Source organism: Herpailurus yagouaroundi, unplaced genomic scaffold (assembly GCF_014898765.1).
Source record: "Herpailurus yagouaroundi ecotype Mexico unplaced genomic scaffold, PumYag 185, whole genome shotgun sequence".
NCBI classification, from domain to species: Eukaryota; Metazoa; Chordata; class Mammalia; order Carnivora; family Felidae; genus Herpailurus; species Herpailurus yagouaroundi.
Genome location: NW_024412416.1, coordinates 19810090 through 19834471, shown reverse-complemented (window position 1 = coordinate 19834471; position 24382 = coordinate 19810090). Strand labels below are relative to the sequence as shown.

Sequence of the window (24382 nt, the reverse complement as noted above, 5' to 3'; positions counted from 1 at the left end):
ATCACAGGATGATACATGCAGCTGGATAGGAACAGACATCTGGCTGAACCTTCCCAGTCCATTTCAAATGGTGTTCCTGTGTCCTGAGGTCTTCTGGGGAGGTTCCTTAGTGTTGAGCCCAGTTTGATTTCTGCATGAGCCTTCCATAGCAGAAGACAAAGGGTTGACTGCTATGACCAGGCCTTCCTGTGGCCAGGAGGAGCCAGTGCTGTGGCTTCCCTGGAAGGTCATGGTGCTTGGATTAGATAATCAAACCAACAAGTACTTGCATTGACCCAAACATGTCCCCAGTTTGTCTATTGCCCTGTTGGTTTTTCTGTAATCGGAAGTGCTGCATCTGTTTGGTTTTTTTCCCCCAGAGAGGATTACAAAGTTCCCAAAGTTTATTTATTTATTTATTTTGAGAGAGAGAGAGAGAGAGAGAGAGAGAGAGAGAGAGAGAGAGAGAGCACGCGCCATGGAGGAGCAGAGAGAGAGGGAGAGAGAATCCCAAGCAGGTTCCATGCTGACAGCACAGAGCCAGACATGGGGCTCGATCCTGCAAATCATGAAATCATGACCTGAGCCAAAATCAAGAGTCAGATGTTTAACTGAGCCACCAGGCGTTCCGTGTTTATCATAATTTTTTAAGTTCTTTAGGTCCATCAGTAGGAGAATGGGTAAATAAATGTGACGTACTCATACAATGGGCCCTCTTTACTCAGCAGTGAAGAACAAACAATCGTTAATGCCTAACAGCAGGGACAAACTCATAGACATAATATGGAGTAAAAGAAGCCTTGCACAAAAAGCTATCAGATTCCATTTACAGGAAGTTCTAGAACAGGTAAAACCAACTTGTAGCAGAATAAAAACTAATCTATAGGAGTGAGGGACTGGGAAGGCACATGGGGAAACATTCTGGGGGTGGTGGCTATGTTGTGTCTCCTGATAGGGCTTTGGATCACATAGGTATATACATTTATCAAAACTCAACAAATATATAATGAACATTTGTTCATCTCATCATATGTCAACTTTACTTCAAAGGGAGAAATCCATAAGCAAATATTGAACTCTCTGTAATGATGTGTATGTTGAAGCATTTTGGGAGAGAGTATATTGATACTGCCTGCAACTTACTTTGGAATGCACCAGAAATAAGACAGATGGACAGATGGCTAGAGAGACGTGGATAGATGAAGAGAAATGTGATAGAGTAATTGCAGTAATTATGTTAATGGTAGAATCAAGGTGGTGGGTATGTGGGTGTCTGCTGTATAGTTCTTTCAACTCAGCTGTATGTTTGAAAAATTGCATACTAAAATGTTAGAAGAAAAAGGTTCTGAAGGTAGTGGTGGAGATAGGAGAGATTTGGGAGAAATCCACTGTCCTTAGAGACATACTTATAAGTTTGTGTTTGGAGGTGAAGATTAAAAACCTAGACATATAATGGGGCAAATGATGCCATCCAAGAAATCCCCATAGACTCTGACTTGGGGGGGCAGTAAATGCTTTTGTAAGGTGTGTTCTGGTCACACTAGCATCTGAAAGGAGTACTGTGGCTCCCTGAACCCCTAGGCTGTTAGTTTTCCAGGGACAGAAAGATTCAGCCCTGGGGAGAAGCAGCCCAGCAAATGTAAATGAGTGGAGTCCCGCAGTTTAAGGACCTTCCTGCAGAGGAAAGATAAGCCTGCAGCAGATACCCCTGGCACAGCCCTGGTAGTCTGGGTTGCTTGCCTGCTAATTATCTTCTCTTCTTGCTCGGCAGTGGTTTTCTAGTTCCAGGATTTGAATTATTGACTTTATGTAGAATTTTCAGCCCCTCTTATGTTGCCGAATGGGAGGGCAGGAATAGCACCCATTCCGTACAGAGTCCTCATGGGTGGGTGTCCTAAGCTGGAGTCTTACCCCTGTGTCACCTGGGGGCTGTCCCAGACCATCTGCAGCAGAGACAACGGCCATCAGAGTTCCTGTGGGAGAAATCCTGCCTGGGAGATGAAGCTCCTGGTCTGCTGGTAAATTTAGGGCATGTGTGAGAAGTTGGGGGTAGGGAGAGAGGAAAAGAATGAAAGCATTATTCTGAGAAGCTGCTTTTATTTATAGATTCTCCTAATTCTATTAAAATGAATGCCAGGGGATATAAAACTTGGAACACGTAACACATAATAGAAATAAAAGGACGTTAAGCTAAAATAGGGAACAATGGCAAAATAAGAAAGTCTTAGGACCGAGAGGAAGATAAGACATTTTTCTGAAATAAAATCGTCTTCAAGCACACTGTACAGGGAAAGTGAATTGAAATAAGGACTTTGTTAGGAGAGAACTTGGAAGGAAACATAAAATATTTCATAATGAAAAGGAGAAAGTGTTACACTGACTCCAGGGGAAAACAGAGACAGAGATTATACTAATTACATTATAGAGACAAATAAATAAAATGTCACTGTTGTAAAAGGAAATCAAACTAATTAAATACTTAATATGCGTTAAGAAGAGTTGGCAAAATAAAATGTATTAAATATGATAAAATATGTAAATAGACATCATTTGCCTGCTTTGTTCCGGCAGCCAGTACTGTGTCTTCCTGCCTATAAAGAGAGATTTTTGATTCCTGTGATAACACATTAATGGGACAAGACACTAAGTAAATAGCCACTTACATTAGAAAGGCAGGAGTTCAAGCTCCACACTGGGCAGAAAGCCTACTTAAAAGAGAGAGAGAGAAAAAAAAAAAGGCTGGACTCAAACAAGCACTTTCAAATGAATGCATTGATGAATGAATGAGGATTCCTTAAAGTAAGGAGTTTAAAAACACACATGCAAAAGAGAGAGCAACAGAACTACCTTCCAAGATGAAAATTGAGTGCATCAAGGCATGAAAGAAGGTGCCAGTAGCTGAACTTCTCTGTGCCTCAGCTCTTTCTACTGCAAAATGGAAGTTATCAGCACCTCCAACAATCAAATGCTTGGAACAGCGCCAGGCCCGAAGCAGACACTCAGTGCATATTAATGCTAATAATATTATCATCGTGGTGATTATTAATACCAAAAGGGAGGGAAATAACACGTCCTTTCAATGTCAGGCATTGGAGACAGACTAGGAAAGCACTGTCTATTTTTAAAGTAGGAAATCAGAGCTAGTCGAAGGTGGGACGTGGAGAAGATTGCAGATAGGGTGTTTGTTTTACCTCTCATCTTTTTTTGCGGGAGAAGATTCACTGATGTGAAAAGTTTAAGATGGAAAGGGCAGAAGTTAAGCCAGGCCAAGAAAGAAGCAATGAACCATGGCTTACAAACCAGGAGATCCCGGGCTGCAGAGCGTGCTCCTGGGCTCCCAGCGAGGTGCCTGGCCCGTAGCCACTGTGGCTGGCAGCACGCGCAAGGTGCCCTCCTCAGCTCTTCCACCTCCCTGGCAAGCTCAGCTGGGCTTGTGCCCACCACCACTGTTGCAAAAGAGAGCCCTCTTGCTTGGAATTAATTCATGATCCTCTCTTGAGGATACATGAAATAAAACTTTGGATTAAGTGCAACTTTGCGTGTCGGTTAGCCTATGTGGGCATCTGGGAGCCACGTAAAGCTTATGAAGGAGTAGTCTGTTGCCTGAACGTGGCCAGATAGAGCCTGGGGCAGCTCTCTACAATGTGCATTTGCCTATTAATTACAGCTGACACATGTCCACGTTCATTCCCAAAGGAGAGCTGTGTGCCTGGAGATGCTGGATTTTTATGCTTTTTCCAAACTTTACTTAGTCTGGGCATCACTCAGGATGGATTGCACAGAACACTGACTCTCCTAATTAAATGAGCCAGAGTCATAATGGGACTCTGGAAACAGGAAGGCAGGAGATGGATTGTTTTTTCTTCTGTTACTCCCCCCATCATAGCCAAATTTCCCCATGATGTACGAAGACATGCATGTTTTTCATTTTATAGGGCTATTTTGACCTGGTGCCTCCTGCAGACAGAGCCAGTGGCAAAAATACAGACTTACGAATTAGAAGGGGCGGATTCTAATTCCAATGCTTTTGTATACAAATTGTTCAACGGTTGGCGAGTCCCTTAATGTCTCTGGATGTCAAGTCGTATATTCATCTGTAAAGTATGAATGTAATGATCATTACCCAAATAGTGTTCTCATCTGGCTGTTGTATCACAGTGTAGACTTAAGCCTCTGTGTAACTAAAGGGGTCAGTCATTATTAGGGCAGACTGGAAGTGGGCCTTCCTGCGTGACAGACACTCTGTGCAGGCACCCCCGTGTGGATGTCTAACACCATCCATGCTGTGGCCACCTGCCCACATTTATAAGAACCCCCTACAGCCCTCTCCCTAACATTTTGCCTGGGTTGGTTCCATATTGGATTTTGGTGGACCTGTGGAAGGCTGGGTACTTAGGGAGTCTTGGAGTCACAGCCTGCCTTTGGATGTGAGAACTGAAATTTGGAATGGTCAGATTGCTGCAATCTAATTTAATCAGTAATCTAAAAGCCCCCTTCCCTCCTCTGAGAGTGGATACTTTGCATGCATTCTGCTGGGGAATAATACACCCTGCGCCATCAATTTCAAAGCATTGTCAGATGGTAGAAAGGAATGCATTCAGATGCAAAACCAGAAGGTGGTGGCCAGGGTCGGTTCTTTCACACAGCAGGTCTGGAAATGGGTCCTCCAGGGTTGGTGCTGTGCCTGGTGATGTCTTTGGCTACTCCACCACACTCAGGTCTCTGCCCTTGTGACCATACAGCATGGTGGTTGATGCACCTTCAGGCTTCATGTTCAAGTTCCAGGCAAGGCTGGGGGTCAAAAGGTAGAAAAGGTCTTTCTACCTTTTTATTCAGGAAGGGTCACCTCCCCCAGAGAGGTGACATTTCATGGGGCAGACCTATGTCTGTGGCTATGCTAGCTTCAAGGCAGTCTGAGATATCAGGATTTTAGATTCTACAACCTCTATAGAAGAGGTGGGCAGCAGAGAAATTGTTGAAAATAGAGGTAGCATCAGCCAACCACACATCACACTGACTGTAGTATGCTTCCACTATCTTATGGATGATCAGGAAGGAGAGGGAGAAGAGAGAGCTTTGTGTTATTGCAAGAGAGTCATTGACTCTTAATGTGGCTCAGCTTAAGCAGCAATTCTGTGAGGGGCAGGCCCTGACCTGGCTGCTGCGGGAAATGCAGAGGAGACCAAGACAGGCCAGCTAGTCCCATCCCCTGCTCTCTAGCAAGGGAGATGCCTGCACCAATAACCATATACCAGCAGAATGTGATGCAAGTGACACTGTAGGACCCGGCAGTGAGAGATCATTTCCATTTCGCAACAGAAAACAGTGAGGAGGAAGAGGAGGAGGAGGAGGAGGAGAATGATGGCAATGAGAATGGTGAGGATGACGATGATAGGTATAATGATTATGATGATGATAGTGACGGTGAAAAGGATGGTAAACTTTTACTGGGCTAGAAACTCTCATTTACTCCTTATAGCCACCCCACAAAGTAGGTATCTCTCCCTGACTCTCTGTCCCCAGTGACAGATGAGGAAACTGAGGCACATAGAAGTTACGGAGTTACTCAGGTTAGGAATGGCAGAACCGGAGCTGACGACACACGTTATTTCTCCTTCGTTGTCTTTGAAGCATTTTATTTGACACATATAAAATAGTTCCCATATGTGTCAGTTATAAAAAGCACAATAATAGCCCTTGTGAAGCCACCACCCTGTGCAGAAACTAGACAACCATCAATATTACCTATATATTTCTCCTCTGCCTTAACCACTGTTAAAAGATTAATGGAGGCATATTAAAATTTTTAAGAATTTATTTGAGCACAAGTCTATTTGAATCGGGCAGCATCAAACTGGAAGTGGTTAGGAGTGCCCTGCTGACAGAGCAAGAGAGAAGAAGGTACCCAGGTAAAGCAAGGAAATGATTTGATTGGCTGTAGCTTAAGTGGTTGCCGTGTTTGGGGAAAGCCTTGTTGGCTGTTTGTGATTGGCTGTCCTTGGATTTTGATTTCTTTGCCTTGAGGCATTTACAGGCTTAGGTCTTGGCTTGCTTATATAGGCTGCTAAGGAATTAGAGCCACCTCAGTCTAATGGCCTGTTGTTTAATTAATACCACCCTGCCACCACCTGTCCTGCTCCCCTGTCCAAATGGAGCATGGATTGCAGGTGTTATAGATACACTTAGATGATGTATTGCTCAGTTTTGTTTTTGAGCTCTATAAAAATGATGTATGTGTGCATGTGGCCCGGGACTTGCTTTTTTGCTCACTTAACGTCATGTTTCTAAGACTCAGCCACAGTGTAGCCACCCTGTTTAACTTTGGTTCATTTATTTTCACTGCTGTACAATAGTCGTTGGCCAACAAGTCACAATGTATCTGTCCATTCTTCTGGCCATGAATGTGTGTGATTTTTATTAAGAATGTTGTTGCTAAGAATAATCTTGTACATGACCTCTGGGGCACATATACCAGAGTTTCTCTTGGGTACTTGCCTAGAATTGGGATGACTGTGTTTATATATTATGAATACCAACCCTTTGTCAGTTACAAGTATGGAAATAGCATTTTCCAGTTTGTGAATTTTTTAAAAAATTTGTATAGGTGTCTTCTGATTAAATAGGAGAGTTAACCTTTATCTATCTTTTCTCTTTTTTTATACTAGTTTTATTAAATTGTAATTCACATGCCATATGATTTCCCTATTTAAAATATACAATCCAGGGCACCTGGGTAGTTTAGTCGGTTAAGCATCTGACTTCGGCTCAGGTCATGATCTTGCCGTCCATGAGTTCAAGCCCCACATCAGGCTCTGTGCTGACAGCTTGGAGCCTGGAGACTGCTTCAGATTCTGTGTCTTCCTCTTTCTCTGTTCCTCCCCCACTCGTACTCTGCTGTCTCTCTCTCTCTCAAAAATAAAGATTAAAAAAATTTTTAAATATACAATCCAATGTTTTTTTGTTTTGTTTTGTTTTTGTATATTCACAGTTGTGCAACCGTCACTACAATCAATTTTAGAGCATTTCATCACCCCAGAAAGAAACCCCAGACCTATTAGCAGTCATTCCCCATTCTGCCCCATTCCCCCAGCCCCAGACAACTACTAATCTACTTTCTGTCTCTATAGATTTGCCTATACTGGACATTTCATATTATGGAATCATACAATAGGTGGTCTTTTTTGTGACTGGCTTCTTCCATTTAGTGTGTCTTCAAGGTTCATTCATTTTGTAACTTGTCAAGGACTTCATTCTTTTTATTTCCAAATAACATTCCACAGTGTGGATGTACCAGTATATAGATGTTTTGTTTGTCCATTGATGGACATTGAGGTTGTTTCCACCTTTTTGGCTATTATGAATTATGCTGCTATGAACATTCATGTATATATTTACTCCTCTGGGATTATATCTGGGAGTGGAATTGCTGAGTCATATGGTAATTCAATGTTTGAGCTATTGAGAAACTGCCAGGCTGTTTTCCAAAGTGGCTCCACCATTTTACAATCTCACCAGTGGTGTATGGGGGCCCGATTTCTCCACATCCTCATGAACACTTATTATTACGTCTTTTTTTATTGTAGCCATCTTAGTGGGTTTGCATTTCCCTGATAGCTAATGTTGCTGAGCATCTTTTCATGTGCTTGTTTCATGTGCCTTTTGTAATTTTTCTTTAGTGAAATATCTGTTCAGATCTTTTGTCCACATATATAATTGGTTTGTCTTTTATTATTATATATTCTACATGCGAGTCCCTTTTCAACTATGTGATTTGCAAATATTTTCTCCCACTCCATGGATTGTCTTTCTACTTTCTTGATGGTGCCCTTTGCAGCACAAAAGCTATTGTGTGGTTTTTTTTTTTTTTTTTGAAATCTATTCTTTCATTCTCTTTTAATTGGTGTAGACATTCACATTTAAAATGATTATTGATAACATTGAGTTAATATCTACCATGATTTTTTTAGTGTTTATTCATTTTTGAGAGAGAGAGTGTGTGGCAGGGGAGGGGAGGAGAGAGAGGGAGACAGAGGATCCAAAGTGGGCTCTACGCTGACAGCAGAGAGCCCGGTGTGGGGGCTGACAGCAGTGAGCCTGATGCGAGGCTTGAACTCATGAACTGTGAGATCATGACCTGAGCTGAAGTCAGACGCTCAACCAACTGAGCCACTCAGGCACCCCTTCTGCCATGTTTTCTATTTGCAATTGTTCCCCACTCCTGCTTTTCTACCTTCTCTGATTATAATGGGGCCCTTTAGATACTTTCATCTTATCTCCTCACTTAAGCGTATCAATTATATTTAGCATTGCATCCTATTCTCCTTGCCTCTGTCAGTTGTACCTGCCACTGGTCTCTACCTCTTAGGATCCCATGGTTCCCACTGACAGTAGGGAAGGGACCCAGGGCCATTAGAACATCCCTTGGTTATCCGCAGGATAGAGAGGGCAACCACCGCAGAGCTCTTTGGGAATGCTGCTATGCCTTCCCCGGGCATCCTCAACTTCTTGGTCAAGTTTGTTGGGGTAGCTTAGGAGATTTCACATAGCAGATCCCTCCAACATTCTCATTCTCCCAATTCCCACCTGACCACCACCAGCAGCACCATTTAGGGCCATATTAGAGATGCAAATTCTTGGGCCCTACTACCTACCTACGTCATTAGAAACTCTGAGGGTGAGCCCAGAAACAGGGGTTTAAGAGGCCCTCCAGGGCATACAGTGCTTGCTGGAGCTTGGAGAGCCATTGCTTCACAGGGATCAGGAAGTTCCAGCAGGTTGACCTTACCAGCTATTGGTTTTTGTTCATTCTTGATGTCGGCTAGCCAATCTTGTAGATGGTAAACACCTCCTAGATATCTGAGTTACGCATGAAATAATCTGATTGTGGGGAAAGCACCCACATCCTCAAATTTGGCCAGATCTGGGCTATTTACATAACCTCCTCCTTCCCTGTACATTCATCGAATTTACTCCACATTTTCCAGGCTCCTGCAGGACACACCAGCCCTCTCCTTCCAAAGCTGATGCTGGACTTCTAGGATCCAACTCATTTTGTGGGCTTGGGCAGTGAGAGATGTGGGCTGGGTCCTGTGGAAAAAGGGCCCCAGCTTGTGAGACAGTGGCCCAGTAGCAGCCATTTTTTTTTTCCCAGAGGTCTCTCTCACATATGGTGGGAAGGTTGTTTATACAGACAAAAGAGGTCAGAGTTCTCTGTTGCAGCCATTGTCTAGCTGTGCCTGATGGGCCCACTTCTTCCCCATCTTTCCTCATTGTAAGAGACCTGGGACTGTTGAGCATTTCAACAGCTTTTTGACTCCGGAACCTTAAAATCACACCCTGGGGCTGCCATGGGAGCCATCTGGTTCTCCATATGTGTTCTTAGTTGATTGTTTTTAGCTTCTCTTTTCCCCCTATATATGTTCTGTAGGGCCATACACAGAATCTACCTAACCTTACCACCTTTGCAATTGCTGTTGCCACACTCCCTGTTCTCCCCATGCCTCACCCTCCTCCTGCACCTCATTCTCATGTATCATTATGTGTAATCATGAACGCTCTGGATTTGCATATAATCCACATGCTGTGCATTATCTTTATTCACACACACACCCTTGCCCTCAGCAAGGTGATGATCCCAGTGCTCTTGTAATATATGGACAAACCCAGAATCCAATTTTGAGGATCTATTTTAAGACCATTTCCAGTAACAATGACATTATCAATGAGGGTCTCAATAAGATCGGTAGGACACACTCAAATTAGGGCACTTTGAAGAGGGTTAATAGGTAGATTAACTCTTTTCAAAGGTGTGGGCAGAGTTTGAAGAAATCACCGGGTGTTATTAACAGCAAAGTTTTTCCCATCCTCTGGACCCAAAGGAATAGAGAGAGAAGGAGAGACTGTATTGAGCAGTGATCTCCGGGGAGAGACAAAACCAGTCTGAAGTAACCCTGTAGGGAGTGTCAGGGGAGTAAATAAGCCAGCTTCACTCTCCTCCGCCTTCCCTCTGATACCTTCCCAGGGTGCTTCATTGCCAAAGCCAATCCACAGCCAGAGATCAAAGGAACCCACTGATGTAGTCCATATTCCTGGGGCAGAGAGCCAGGTAGAGGAAGTTGGAAAGTAGATTTAGAGTGGCAAATAGAGATATCTGGCCCACTTTCCTATGTTCTAAAAGTTTTAGTTTTGTCACACTTAAAAGTACTTAATCTAGCTCACATTTGTTTTTGTGTTTGATGCAAAGTAAGGATTTAATTTTTTTCTCATATGGATTCATCAGGTGATAAGTCCCTCCTTTCACCATTCATGTTTCATCATAGATCAAGTTTGTATCTGCATGGGTTTTGTCTCTCTTTTCTGTTCCATGGGTTTAATTTTTCTGTCTTGGACACAATGTCTCACAAACTTTAGTACAGTGGCTTTATAATAAGGCTTCCTATCATGTAGAGCAAGTATTACTCTTCTTCAGGCATATCTAGGCTATTCTTGGCCCTTTGTTCTTCCATGTTAACACTGAGTCAATTTGACAAGCTTCACAAATAAAAACTCTGTTGACTCAACAAAAACTCTGTTGACTAAAATTTTATTTAATATATAAGTCTATTTGATACATCTGTTATATCTTTATGATGTGGGGTCCTCATATCCATGAATATGGTATGTTTATTTGTTTATTGAGGTCTCCTTTAATATAGGTTAGTAAAGTTTAATAATTTACTATGTACAGGACTTATACATCTTTTGTTAAATGTATAGATACCTTAAGCTTTCTAACAGCTATTGCTGGTATATAGAAATGCAATTGGCTTTTTTTTATATTGACCTTATATCCAGCCACCCTGCTATAAATGCCATTGTTTTTTCTAATAATTTGTCTATAGATATTATGGTTTCCTATGTAGTCATTTCACCAATGAATAACATTAGCTTTGTTTCTTCCTGAGCAATATTTAAGCTGATTACTTAATTACTGCTGGTGGTGCTGGCTAAGACCTTCAGTATAATGAGCAGTAAAAGCATTGATCATAGATTATGTTCTTGATTTTACAGGGAATGGTTTCAGTATATTAAGCTTAATATTTGCTATGTATTTTTTTGCAGATAACTCTTTAACAGGTTAAGGAAGTTCTCTCTTCTTTCTACTTGCTGAGAGCTTTTCATTATATGGGTTTTTAATTTTATCAAAATATTTTCCTATATCTCTAATTTGTTAATATAGTTAATTACATTTATTGATTTTCTAATGTTAAAATACCATTGCATTTCTGGAATAAACTCAACTTGGTCATGGTGGATTATCTTCTTTCATCACTGCTGAATTTGGTTTTCTAATATTCTAGTTAAGAGTTTTGCTTTTATATTTATGGGCAAAATGAACTTAAAATCTTTTCCTATACTGTCTTTGTCTGGTGCAATATTAAGGATAATCTAGCCTCATTAGATTTTACCATTTCTATTCTCTGGAAGAGTTTATGCAAGACTGGGATTATCTACACCTTGACATTTTGGTACAGCTTACCTGTAAAATTATCTAGACCTGTTTTGTGGGAAAGAGAAAAGATATTTAATTAGTGCTTCAGTTTCTTTAATGAAAAGTCTGACTAGTCCTATAAGCATTTCTTCTTTAGTTAGTTTTCTTAAGTTATAATTTCCCGAAGATTTGTTCTTGTTGTCTATATTTTCAGATTTGTTAGCTTAACATCATTGATAGTGTTTCCTTATTATTATTTTTATTTCTCTGCTTTATCTTTAGTTGTATCTCTGTTTTTATTTATAATATTACTTATTTGTGCCTTCTCATTTTACTAATCAGTGTTGTCATGGGGCCTATCTTGCTAGATTGGGTTTTTTTTTTATGTTTTTATTTACTTTTGAGAGAGAGAGCAAGAGAGAGAGACAGAGCACGAGTGGGGGAGGGGCAGAGATAGAGGGAGACACAGAATCCGAAGCAGGCTCCAGGCTCTGAGCTGTCAGCACAGAACTTGACATGGGGCCTGAACTTGTGAACCACAAGACCATGACCCAAGCTGAAGTCGGATGCTTAACCCACTGAGCCACCCAGGCGCCCTGCTAGATTGTTAAAGAACTACTATTGGCTTGGTTTAGTCTCATTATTATAAAATTATTTGCTGTTTTATAGAGTTATCCTAACTTTATTATCTCTTTTCTTCTCTATTTTTTTATTGTTTATTTATTTTTAAGAGAGAGAGAGTATGAGCAGGGGAGGGGCAGAGAGAGGGAGACAGAGAATCTGAAGTAGACTCTGTGCTGACAGTGTAAAGCCTGACATGGGGCTCGAATCCACAAACTGTGAGATCAGGACCTGAGCTGAAGTTGGACACTCAACCAACTGAGCCACCCAGGTGCCCTCTAATTTATTTTCTTTTTAACTTTTTTGTTAGATACTTAATCTCATGAATGTTCAGCATGTCAACTCTTAATGTGAGCACCTAAAGTTGTCACTTCCCTTCCAGTGTCATGGTCATTAATGCTCATGGGTTGTCATATATAGTATTGTCACTCATTCTGTTTGCATGTACTTTTAAATTTCCAGTATGATATTTTCTTGGATCCATGAGTTATATATACATGTGTTTGCTAATTTCCAAACATGTGGAATTTTTAAACTCCTCTTTATGGTATTCATGTCTCACATCATTGCTCCATGATCAGAGACCTATGCTGTCCTGATGAAACCAGTTCTTTGATATTTTGGGAAAATCAGTTATTTGCTTTAGACCTGGTATTAGGTCAGTTTTTGAAAATGTCCCATGTGTCTGGAGAATAGTATTGTCCTCTGATGTTGGATGCAGAGTTCTAAGTCTGCCAGAGCATGCCTCTGGATAGAGCTGCTCAGATCCTGTCCACCACAGTTGACCTCTGTTGTTTAGGGATACCCCTGTGCCTTATGGCCTCTGGAGTCCAAGGATTCCTTAAGGAGGAGCAGGTATTTGGGCTGTCCTTGGAGGATGAGGGAGTAGGAGGAGGGTAGGAGGGGGTGAGCAGAGGGAAGAACATAAATACTGGTGAGATAAGGGAATGGTGTAATCTCTGGGGAGAAGGCCAGAGGGAAGGGAGGTGATTGGGGCAAGGACCAGAGACTCTGGGAAAGGCAGTTCTTTAGAAAAGAGGCAGGAGGGAGCTGTCTGGGGGGTGAAGACAGGAGAAGTCTGGGTGGTTTGAGCTGGATGAGCCTTTATACTGACATGGTAATGGTGTGATTGCATGGTAAGGATGTCCTCAGCCATGCCTGGGGACTGGAAGAGCAAGGGTGACCGAAAGTGAAGGGACAAGCAGTCTGGGGTTCTAAAGAGAGCATGGTTGAAACAAACTGCCCCAAAAGCCCGGGACTGGGTGGGGCAGGATGGACCAAGAATCTGGAGTGCTCAAGGCTCGTAAGTGGGAAGGGAAAATAGTGGTGAGGGAGGAGACTGAAGTCTGGGGGCCTGGCTGGGGCCATGCTCATGGTTGCTGGAATGGAGAGGTCAGAGAGAGGATAACGGCAGTCAGGAGTATTGAGGCCAGGTGTCAGGAAGGTCATTTACCTGAATGTCAAAGTCATGTCTTGGTGGCAAAATGGTGACAAAGGAGAGGGGTGAGCTCCTTGATGATGGTGATGATGAGTATGGCAAGGGACAGGGGTGGTGACAGCAGGTGGCATGGACTTGGGAAGGAGAAACACGGTGAGGCTTGAAAGCCTGGAGATGTCCTTTCCTGGGAGGATGACTATGGCCACAGAACTTACCATCCAGCCTGGATGTTTCTAAAAGTGAAAATGAGAGCCATGAATACTTAGGCAGGAAAACAAGGGTGAGAAAAACTGGACACATGCTATTTGTTAGGGAGGGTTATCAGGTAAATGAGAGCTTTCAACTAAGACAGGAATATATAAGCAAATACCAAAGAGGTATTTTCATTTGTAAAATATCTTAGAAGAGTTTTACATTTGTTTGTTTGAGGCCTTAGGAAAAAAAAAAAAAACTGTGGTAAAATACATACAGCACAAAATCTGCCATCTTCTCCGTTGTTCATGTACAGCTCAGTGGTGTTGATTACATTCATGTCATTCTGCAAGCCACCACGACAACCCATCTCCAGAACTCTTCATCTTGCAAAACTAAAACTTTGTATTAACTCTCTCCACCCCCAGGCCCCTGGCAACCACCATTCTACTTTCTGTCTCTATGAATTTGACTACTCTACGTGCCTCATATAGGTGGAATCATACAGTATTTGTCTTTTATGACTGGCTCGTTTCACTCAGCATCATGTCCTCAGAGTTCATCCATGTAGAGGTGTTAGAATTCCCTTCTTTTTTAAAGCAAAATAATATTCCATTGTATGGATATATCACATTTTGGCTGTCGGTTCATCTGTCAATGAACACTTGCAGCTTCCACCTTTCAGCTATTGTGAATAAAGCTGCTACAAACGTGGGTGTACCTAGATCTCTTTGAGCTCTTGCTTTCAATTCTTTGGGGCATATATGGTACTCAGAAATGGAATTGCTGTATCATATGGTAAACTTATGTTTGCCTCTTTTGATGAAGCATGCTGCTGCACCATTTTACATTGCCACCAGCAGTGCACAAGGGCTGTGATTTCTCCACATTCTTGCCAACACTCGTTTTCTGGTTTGTGGATAGTAGCCATCCTAATGTATGTGACATGGTATCTTACTGTGGTTTTGATTTACATTTCTGTAATGGCTGGTGATGCTGAGCATATTTTTAATGGGCATATTGGCCATTTATACATCTGCTTTGGGGAAATGTCAAATGGGGACATTCAAATCCTTTGCCCATTTTTATTTTATTATATTTTTTAAATGTTTATTATCAATTTTTGAGAGAGCACAAGCTGGGGAGGGGCAGAGAGAGGGGGACAGTGGATCCACAGCGGGCTCTGCACTGACAGCAGCAAGCCCAGTGTGGGGCTCGAACTCACCAACCACAAAATCATGACCTGAGCCAAAGTCTGACATGCAACTAACTGAGCCGCCCAGGTGCTCCTCCCTTGCCCCTTTTAAAATTGTTGTTGTTGTAGCTGTAGGAGTTGTTTATATATTGTGGGTATTAACCCCTTTCCAGATGAATGATTTGCAATTTTCTTCCATTCCATTTAATAAAAAATTTAAATAATAGCAATTCTCAAAGGTTTGGCAGGAGGAGCTAGTGGTGGGGCTGGGTGAGGAGATTTGGAGGTGGCAGGTGGGAGAGGTGACCTGAAGGGGGTTTGAGTGTGTGGGATGAGTGAGTAGCGGTTGGTGTCTGAACTTGGGACTCACAGGTGGGTAGCTGGAGTGAGGGAGGTTGAGCTGTGACATTGGATGGGCAGACGAGACAGCAGACTGGATGCCACAGGAGCTGTGTGAGCAGTAGCCAGCCTTGGGGCCCCCCAGCATGCTGGTAGGACCTGCAGGACAGTTAAGCTCTGGGATCTCCAGATGCTGGGAACAAGGCAGCAACGGTTTCTTTGACTTGGGGTCAAGATAACTTGTCAAACAAGTTGATTTTTAGTTCCACGCCCCCCGCCCCCATCTCTTCTTCTATCCCAAAGCATTTCTCCTTGGCTAAGAGAAGCCACATGCATAACTTTTCTGTTTGAAGATGTGGTGTGCAAAACCACAGCAGCGGAACTGCTGGTAGTAAATAGCCAGGCACATAAAAGAATACCTGAGGAAAGATTACATGGGCTTGTAGGGGTGATCAAATGAAATGGAAGGCAATTTGTTCTTTTCCAAGTGAGGCAGATATGTAGGAATTATGTAGAAGCTGACGGAGATATAAGCAAAGCAGCTTAAACTTAGCCTGGATTTGGAAAAGAAAGAGGTTAGAGAGGTGGTGTGCTGAACAGTTAGACCCATTGCAGAGAAATCTGAGTGATCGTTTGACAAAGGTCATGTCTGCAGTTGTCACCAGGGAGAAATAAAACAGAACGGAAGCCTTGGAAAGACTTCTCGATCTACAGCAAATTCTGGAAACTTTGGTGCGGTAAAACACACTGTAGGATGGTGGAGTCCATTTCTGGCAGAGCCGAGACTCTGAGGGGGAATGGGTCATGAAATGCAGAGCATTTCTGGCCCCTGGAGATGGCTGATGGTCTGCAGGTGGGTGAGTCAACACTAGCCAGCAGCCTTGCTCAGGGCCACACTGAGGGCTCTCCAGGGAAGCCAGGTCACATGTGATCCAGGGAGGCGTAGAGGCTCCGAGGTATATTTTATGTTGACTAGAATGTTTGTAGAAAATTGGAATCGGGGGCACCTGGGTGGCTCAGTTGGTTAAGCGACCAACTTCAGCTCAGGTCATGATCTCGCAGTTTGTGGGTTTGAGCCCCGCGTCGGGCTCTGTGCTGACAGCTCAGAGCCTGGAGCCTACTTCAGATTCTGTGTCTCCCCCTCTCTCCACCCCTCCCCTGCTCATGCTCTGTGCCTCTCTGTCAATAATAAATAAAAATGTTAAAAAAAAAAAAAGAAAATTGGAATCGATCTCAACATTTAAACATTGGGAGATTTCAGGGGCGCCTGGGTGGCGCAGTCGGTTAAGCGTCCGACTTCAGCCAGGTCACGATCTTGCGGTCCGTGAGTTCGAGCCCCGCGTCGGGCTCTGGGCTGATGGCTCGGAGCCTGGAGCCTGTTTCCGATTCTGTGTCTCCCTCTCTCTCTGCCCCTCCCCTGTTCATGCTCTGTCTCTCTCTGTCCCAAAAATAAATAAAAAACGTTGAAAAAAATAATTTTAAACATTGGGAGATTTCAGATAGGAATTGGAATTTCTAGCTTCTCTTGAAAAACAGGAAGGACTGGCCCCTTCCCTACAGGGCCGCAGGCAGGGCAAAGGGGGAAAGTGACCAGAGTGCTGGTGTCATGTTGGATTTCATGACACACATTCCCCCTGCCACACCCTTGCTCAACCTCCCAGCAACATCTGATAGAAATAGTGTTGAGTGAAGGTGGGGGCAGGGTGGTGGGAATTTGCCGGTCATTCCCTGGGAGGGAGCAGATAGCAGCCCAGCTGTGTCAGGTCCTCACTGATCACCCAGCTCATAAAGTACAGTCACTAAGCCCTCTGAGAGCAGGTGTGTATCCATTGGGTTGTGAGTCACCAAAAAAAATTGCTGGATCCAGTTCCACCTGTCAAGGAGATGTGTCATCTTGAGTTATCTGTAGGTGAAGGTACACATTAGAAATACCAGTTCTCAGCTTTAGTAAGTGGTGACCATAAATCAGACAGAATCTCATAGAACCTAATGAGCATATCTCTTCATTTGAAGTGAATTTATCTTTGCAGACTTGGGAACATGAATGATGACATAAGGCATGAATTCGTTTTACAGAATCAGAAGTCTAGAACCTTAAAAACGTTTCAGCCTGGAATCGATCATGTATTGGCGGCTGTAGTTTATAACAGTTGATAAAAATGAAAGGGGCGAGAGAGAAGTTAGTTTCAGGGAACTGACAAATGCAGGGGCTGGCAGGCATGAGGCGGGGGTCAGGGCCGCCTGTGTGGGGTGCTGCATCCCCGCGCGCCTGCGCCTTCCTGAGCACCCAGGGCACAGCTCCTGTTCCCACATGTCCCACAGGCACAGGCCTGGCCAGCAGGGCGATACTGTGTATACTGATCTTTTTGTTTCTGTTTTCCTCACAGGAACTACCAATAAGGAAGTCATATATATATATGTATGTATGTATGTATATATATATATATTAGTTATTTATTTTTATTTTTTTAACGTTTATTTATTATTGAGAGCCAGAGAGAGACAAAACATGAGCAGGGGAGGGGCAGAGAGAGAGGGAGACACAGAATCCAAAGCAGGCTCCAGGCTCTGAGCGGTCAGCACAGAGCCTGATGCGGGGCTCGAACTCACAGACCGTGAGATCATGACCTGAGCTGAAGTCGGATGCTCAACCGACTGAGCCACCCAGGTGCCCCTATATTTTTAAATTAGAATTAAAGATCAAATGGGATTTTTTCTTGAACCAACTTTGCAACTAGCAAGTGAGATGCATTCATTTTCTTTTCTTTGAGAAATAATATGAAAAGGGCTACCTGAACAACGGCTTGCCACGTGCCAGGCCCCATTTAGCCTCGTGACAACTGTGAGGGTGAGATACTGTTATTCCCACTGCATGGAAAGGGAAATAGAGGCAAAGAGAAATTAAGACACTTGCGCAGAGCCTCTTTTCTGTTCTTTACTGAACAGTTCTTACAGAACTGAACAGTTCAGTAAAGAACTGTTCTTTACAGTTCTGTTCTTTTCTGTTCTTTACTTTTTTTTTTTTAAGTTTATTTCTTTATTTTGAGGGCGAGGGGAAGAGAAAGAGAATCCCAAGCAGGCTGTGCACTATCAGCACAGAGCCCAATGCGGGACTTGATCCCATGACCTGTGAGATCATCACCTGAGCCAAAATCAAGAGCTGGACACTTAACCGACTGAGCCACCCAGACGCCCCCAGAAACTCTTTTCAATTAAACAGAGGGGTTGCAATTCAGATCTGGGCAGCCTGGCCCCAAGACCCAAGATGGCAAAGGGGAGACCCACCGGAGCGCCCCCTGCAGTCCATGCAAGGGGATGGCTGGGGTCCCTTTGCGACCTCCTGGCTCCGCCTCCCGTCCTCCCTCTGCCTGGTCCCACCTTTCCGCGAAAGCCTGGTAGAAAACGTTTGCTCCACCAGCGGGACACCAGCCTCTCAGAATGCAGGCACCGGTTTCTATCTCAGGATGCATTTGGGCAGGTCTCATAGTTGCTATCCGAGCACCAGCTGGGCACAAGCTTCCCTTGGGCCTCCCTGTGGCCTCTCCCCCGGAGGCAGGTCCTGTGCCCTATGGAAGCCCTGCTGGATGCCCTGGGTCTAGAACAGTGCCTGCGTCAAACAGCTGTTCACATACTTGCTAAGAGAAGGAAGGAGTGAACGGGCAGTCACCCAGCAGTCAGTGTGGGCGTCACTAAGCAGTAAATACTCAGCAAGGTTACTGCAGAAGAGCCGGCGACCGTGGGTGGGTGGGTGTTCATCTGCCCCACGTTCACAAGACACTGTCGCATGCACTGTCTTTGTGAATCATGGGCAGAGGGGGCAGACTGGTGATGTTTTCTCCTGCTTTCCTTCAAACAAGTACTTCTCGCCTATGAATTAGTGCTTCTGAAGTTTTACTTTGAATACAGAAGTTCTGTCGAAATTTTTTATTGCCAAATATTCCATAAACCATAACGTTAGCATGAAAGGGAGAGAAAAGCTGATCCAGCCCCTCCCTTGTGAGGGGAGAAGCCGGGGCCAGTGAGGGGACAGAGACGGGCAGCCGCCTGGGTCCCCGGACTCCTCAGTGCAGCAGCTTTGCAGGAAAAGTCCCAAATGCCACAGTGAAAGGGCTAACTGAAAATTATCGCACAGAGCCCTGTTTTTCGTTTCCAAACCACGATGTGCTCTGCAACCGGGAAAGGGTGTCCCTCGAGTTGTGTTTTGGTGAAATCATGACAGCTGCCTCATCAGTAGCTTCTTCATTTTTAATTACCGGCTTGGGGTTGAGTCACAGAAGCCAAATGATAGAGCGTGTTTCTCTTTACGTCTGTTGTTAATTGGCATTATTGAGTTTGGGCACTAATGCGGTTGGACTCAAGTTTTCCATGTCTTCACTCATGGAAGCTTGTCTCGGTAGGGCAAGCCCCCCAGAGGTCAGCTGATTTAGGGGGCTGGTACGGGGCTGCCTGGTCAGCAGACCTGGACGGCCACACTCCCAGGATGGACATCTGGTAAAAGGAAGCTGGGGTGATGGGGTCAGGTGGACTTGGCCTGTCGCCAAGAACGTTGCTGCCTCCCCTCTGGTATCCTTTTACCCTGTGAGGGAAACCACATAATAGAGGGACACAGGAGGGGGATAAACTGCCTGGAGCCAAGAGTAGTTAGTAATTACAGCTGGGCAGCATTGCTGTGCTCTGGTTTCTGTTCTCTGCTCCTTGGGGCTGGCTACACCTTCTCCCTTGTAGGGCTCCCTGTCATGGGAGCTGACACCCAGCACCCCAAGTGACATGAGAGAGGAGTGAGTTTTAGGAGAGGTGGGGAGAGAATGTGGAAGAGATATATTTTTACTGTGGTAAAATATTCATTTATTATTACTTGTTTTAATTTAATTTTATTTTTTTAACATTTATTTATTTTTGAGACAGAGAGAGACAGAGCGTGAATGGAAAAGGGTCAGAGAGAGAGGGAGACACAGAATCCGAAACAGGCTCCAGGCTCTGAGCTGTCAGCACAGAGCCCGACACGGGGCTCGAACTCACACACCACAAGATCATGACCCAAGCCGAAGTCTGATGCTCAACCGACTGAGCCACCCAGGCACCCCTATTTGTTTTAATTTTAAAGTTAATTTATTTCGAGAGAGAGGGAGAGCGTGAGCAGGGGAGGGGCAGAGAGAGAGGGGAACAGAGGATCCGAAGCAGGCTATGTGCTGACAGCCGAGAGCCCGATACGGGGCTTGAACTCATGAATGGTGAGATCATGACCTGAGCTGAAGTTGGATGCTTAACTGATAGAGCCACCCAGGTGTCCTGTTGTGGTAATATATTCATAATAAAATTTACCATCTTAACCATTTTTAGGTGTAGAGTTTGGGGTCGTTAAGTACATTCTCATAGTCACACAACCTTCACCACCACCTGTCTCCAGAACTTTTTCGTCCTCCCAAACTGAAACTCTATACCCATTCAACACTTAACTTCCTCATTCCTCCTCCCTCAGCCCCTGGCAACCCCCAGCAGTCCCCATTCTACTTTCTGTCCTTATGAATTTGACGATCCTAGGTACCTCATGGAAGTGGAATCATAACAATATTTGTTCCTTTGTGACTGGCTCGTTTCACTCCACATAATGTCCTCAGGGTTCATCCATATTGTAACATGTGTCAAAATGTCCTAGCTTTTTAAGACTCAATGATGCTCCATTGTGTGCATAGACCACATTCATCCATCGATGGACACTTGGGTTGCTTCCTCCTTTTGACTGTTGTGAACAGTGCTGATGTGAACGTGGATGTACAAATATCTATTCAAGTCCTTGCTTTTGCTTCTTTGGGGTATAGGAGCTATTTATTTTTAAAGGGAAAAATTTGAAGATTAATTTCTCTAAAATCCTTTTTAATTTCCCTCAGGATAACTGCTCTCTAGTGAGAGTGTTTTAGATATTAAAGTTTGAATTTTAAGCCTATCTTTCATAAGGACAAAAATCCTTTTTTCTTTTTTTCCCCAAATCGTGCAGCCTTTTGACCTTCCTCAGTGAAGTAGCCCCAAATGGCAGCCCATTGCCAGCCTCTCTGGAGACCCCCAGATGGACCCCACCTATTTTCCTGGGGTGCTTACTGTAGCTTTGCTCTTGGGTCTGTGGTGTAACCAGCCCGCCAGGTGTGCTGTGCACGGCCATTAGTGCTGAAGGTCACAGACATGGCTTTACTCCATTCACAAGCTGAGATGCTTTTTGCTAAGAGCACATCTGGGCATGCCCAGAGCTTCCCTGGTGAATTTTCCAGGTGAGACTTTCTAAGGATAAGGCGACTTACTTAGGTCTTGCATACTCAGAGACAAGTGAACAGTGTACCTCCTCGAGTGAGGGAAATCTAAACCAAATTGTCTAGATCCCCTTGTTTCAGGGGCCGTGGAATCCCTGTGGTCCATAGGCTGCACCAGTGGTGGTAACATTTTAAAATTAGTTGCTAATGTTAACAACTTGGGAGATCTCTTATAGAATTGAAGTGTCAACTTCTCTGGAAGAGTTCAGGAGATCTGGCAGAACTGGGTTCCCTGAGTCTCCACCTACCTGCCTCCTCCCCATCATAGGGTCCATGCCTGGGCCTGGAGGGCAGCGAGGGCACTCCTCCCAACTAGATCCAAACAGGGACAAGTGGCATGAACCTATCTGCAGTATCAGGCCACCACGTGGGAGGTGGGGGGCAGCCTTGGGGGCTGGGGTGAGGATCAGGGCCCTGATCCATAGATGGACGGGGCCAGGCCTCAAGCAGCCTCCCGACCCCAGTGGTCATCTACCCTTGAAATAAACCTCATTGGCTTCCTGTCTCTTTTACAAAGTAGTTGTGGGCCTGATGAGTTTCAGGGGAGGGAGGAAGACCTGGTTCCAAGGACCAACTCACCAAAGAGACGGTTGTTGAAGTGATTCAGGTTTTGACCTCAATTCTAGACTAGAAGGTCTTTAGGCTTTATTTGGGAAAGGGGGGCAGTGAGAACTCTAGTTACCTTGTTGTATTGCAATTAAAATATTCTTTATAGGAACACCTGGGTGGCTCTGTCAGTTAGGCGACCGACTTTGGCTCAGGTCATGATCTCTAGGTTAATGAATTCAAGCCCCGTATCGGGTTTTGTGCTGACAGCACGGAGCCTGGAGCCTGCTTCAGATTCTGTGTCTCCCTCTCTCTCTGCCCCTCCCCCACTTTCTTTCTGCCCCTCCCCCACCTCTCAAAAATAGTATTCTTTTTAAAAAATATGATAACAGTCATGAGGTCTCAGAAATAGCTGGGACTGTAGTATACAACTTTTTCTGAACCGTTTGAAAGTACATCGCTGAGCTGACCTTATCACCCCTCATCCTTTACTGTGTCTTTCATAACAAACAGCACCATATTCTACAGAACTGTGGCACCCTGGAAACCAGAGGATTACAGATGGTCATTGCCACCATCTGGCCATCATACCTCCGACACTGTTGCCAACTTCCCAACAGTAGCCTTCACAGGAAAGGATCCTGTTCAGAGTCAGGTGTTACATACAGCTATGGGGGTCTTTCAACTAAACTATAAGGGGATGGACGCCAGAAAAGAAAAACTTAGTGGCCAAGAGAAATATCATTTTAATGCAACGTTTTAAAATTTGAAATTTGCACAGTGAGCAAAATATCAGAAAGTTAAATAAAGGCAAGTTCAGCATTGCTGATTTTTCCTTTGCCTCTGGCTTCAATATGGCTTTGCACAGTGCTGTTCCTTACTCTCTTGGAGTCTAGAATAGTTCCTCACTGTTCTCTTGACTTTCGTGACCTTGGCACTTGCCAGTGTCAAGCCAATTACTCTGTGGAAGGTCCCCCTTCATTGGGGGTTTGTCTGCTGTTTGTTTGCTCACGATGATTTGGGTTCTGCACTTCGGGCGGTGACACGGTGTTCTTGCTGCGTCTGACCCCATGGCCCACGTTTCAATTTGCCTCATTGCTGGTGGCCCACTTGTTGATCACTCTGTTAACAGGCTCTGTCTGCCTGTCAAGTTTCTCTTTTCCCCTTTATAATTAGTAAATATTTTGTGGAGAGGTGCTTTGAAACTATGTAAAAATAGCCGATTCCTATACAACTTAGGATTTGTTCTTAAGTATATCTGTATGGACTCATGGTTTCCTAGTTCATTCTTGGACTGGAACCTCCAAGAGGGATTATTTATTTCGATTTTCAACTGGTCTCGGTTTGGCCTTGTAGGTGCCTTTCAAGTCTGGCTCCCGTGTGCTGGTGATATGTCTCTAGAGTTCTTTGCATCATTTCTTACTCTCTTCCCAAATGTGGTATTACAGATTCCTCTTGCACTTTCCCTGCCCTGACCCTGGAATCAGCCATTTCTCCAAAAGCCCTGGTTCCTTTTAGTAGAAAATGGTACTTAGAAGCCAAGACCTGGGCTCTGGGTGGGTTTGCCACTGTTTGAGTGTTGCTTCTCACAGGCCTGTCCAGTGAGGGGAGACACGTGTGCACACGCTGGTGTGTCTGCCTATCTCTTTGTCTATCTATCTGGAAAACTAAAATCGCATGGCTGTCCAATTCCAATCCCAGCACCACAGAGTTCTTTCTAGTTTTCTTGTCTAACAGTGAGAAATCTCTCCCACTACCCCAGGGTGTTAACTGTATTTGATCATTCTCCCTGTGGGTAACCAAGGTGCCATGTGTTCTGTCTACGTCTCACGGTGTGGACAAGCTCCTCACCCACTTGGGCTCTGACACCCAGGCTGGGCTGCTCTCTCCCAGGGCAGACACTCTTGCAACCTGCTCAGGGCCACCCCAGGTCTCCCCTTGTACCCTTGGTGCCCTTCCCCCACACACCAGAAGCCGTGCTGTGCCCCACATGGCTTTAGGACCTGCATTTTTTCAGGAGGAGGAGCCTTACTTTTGTATTTTTCAATCAAAATGAAACAAAAATAAATACAAAAGTAGCATTGGGTTTAGAAATCTGATAAAGTGGCTAATTCTAGATGGCTGCAAAGAAATCTTTAACCAGTAAATGGTTTAAAAAGAAGACCTTCGGGGCGCCTGGGTGGCGCAGTCGGTTAAGCGTCCGACTTCAGCCAGGTCACGATCTCGCGCTCCGTGAGTTCGAGCCCCGCGTCGGGCTCTGGGCTGATGGCTCGGAGCCTGGAGCCTGTTTCTGATTCTGT

General features: G+C 44.3%; 1 protein-coding gene across 1 annotated transcript in view; it reads left to right on the top strand.

The window, feature by feature from the left end:
* The first annotated feature begins 3266 nt into the window (after nucleotides 1–3266).
* The window catches only part of PCSK6 (proprotein convertase subtilisin/kexin type 6), a 178546-nt gene continuing 157430 nt past the window's right edge, over nucleotides 3267–24382 (top strand). Inside the window, exons 1-3 of the mRNA XM_040493412.1 lie at nucleotides 3267–3324; nucleotides 5299–5415; nucleotides 12870–12955. Of these exons, the coding sequence (XP_040349346.1) occupies nucleotides 3267–3324; nucleotides 5299–5415; nucleotides 12870–12955 (261 nt within the window). The remainder of the gene's footprint in view (nucleotides 3325–5298; nucleotides 5416–12869; nucleotides 12956–24382) is intronic.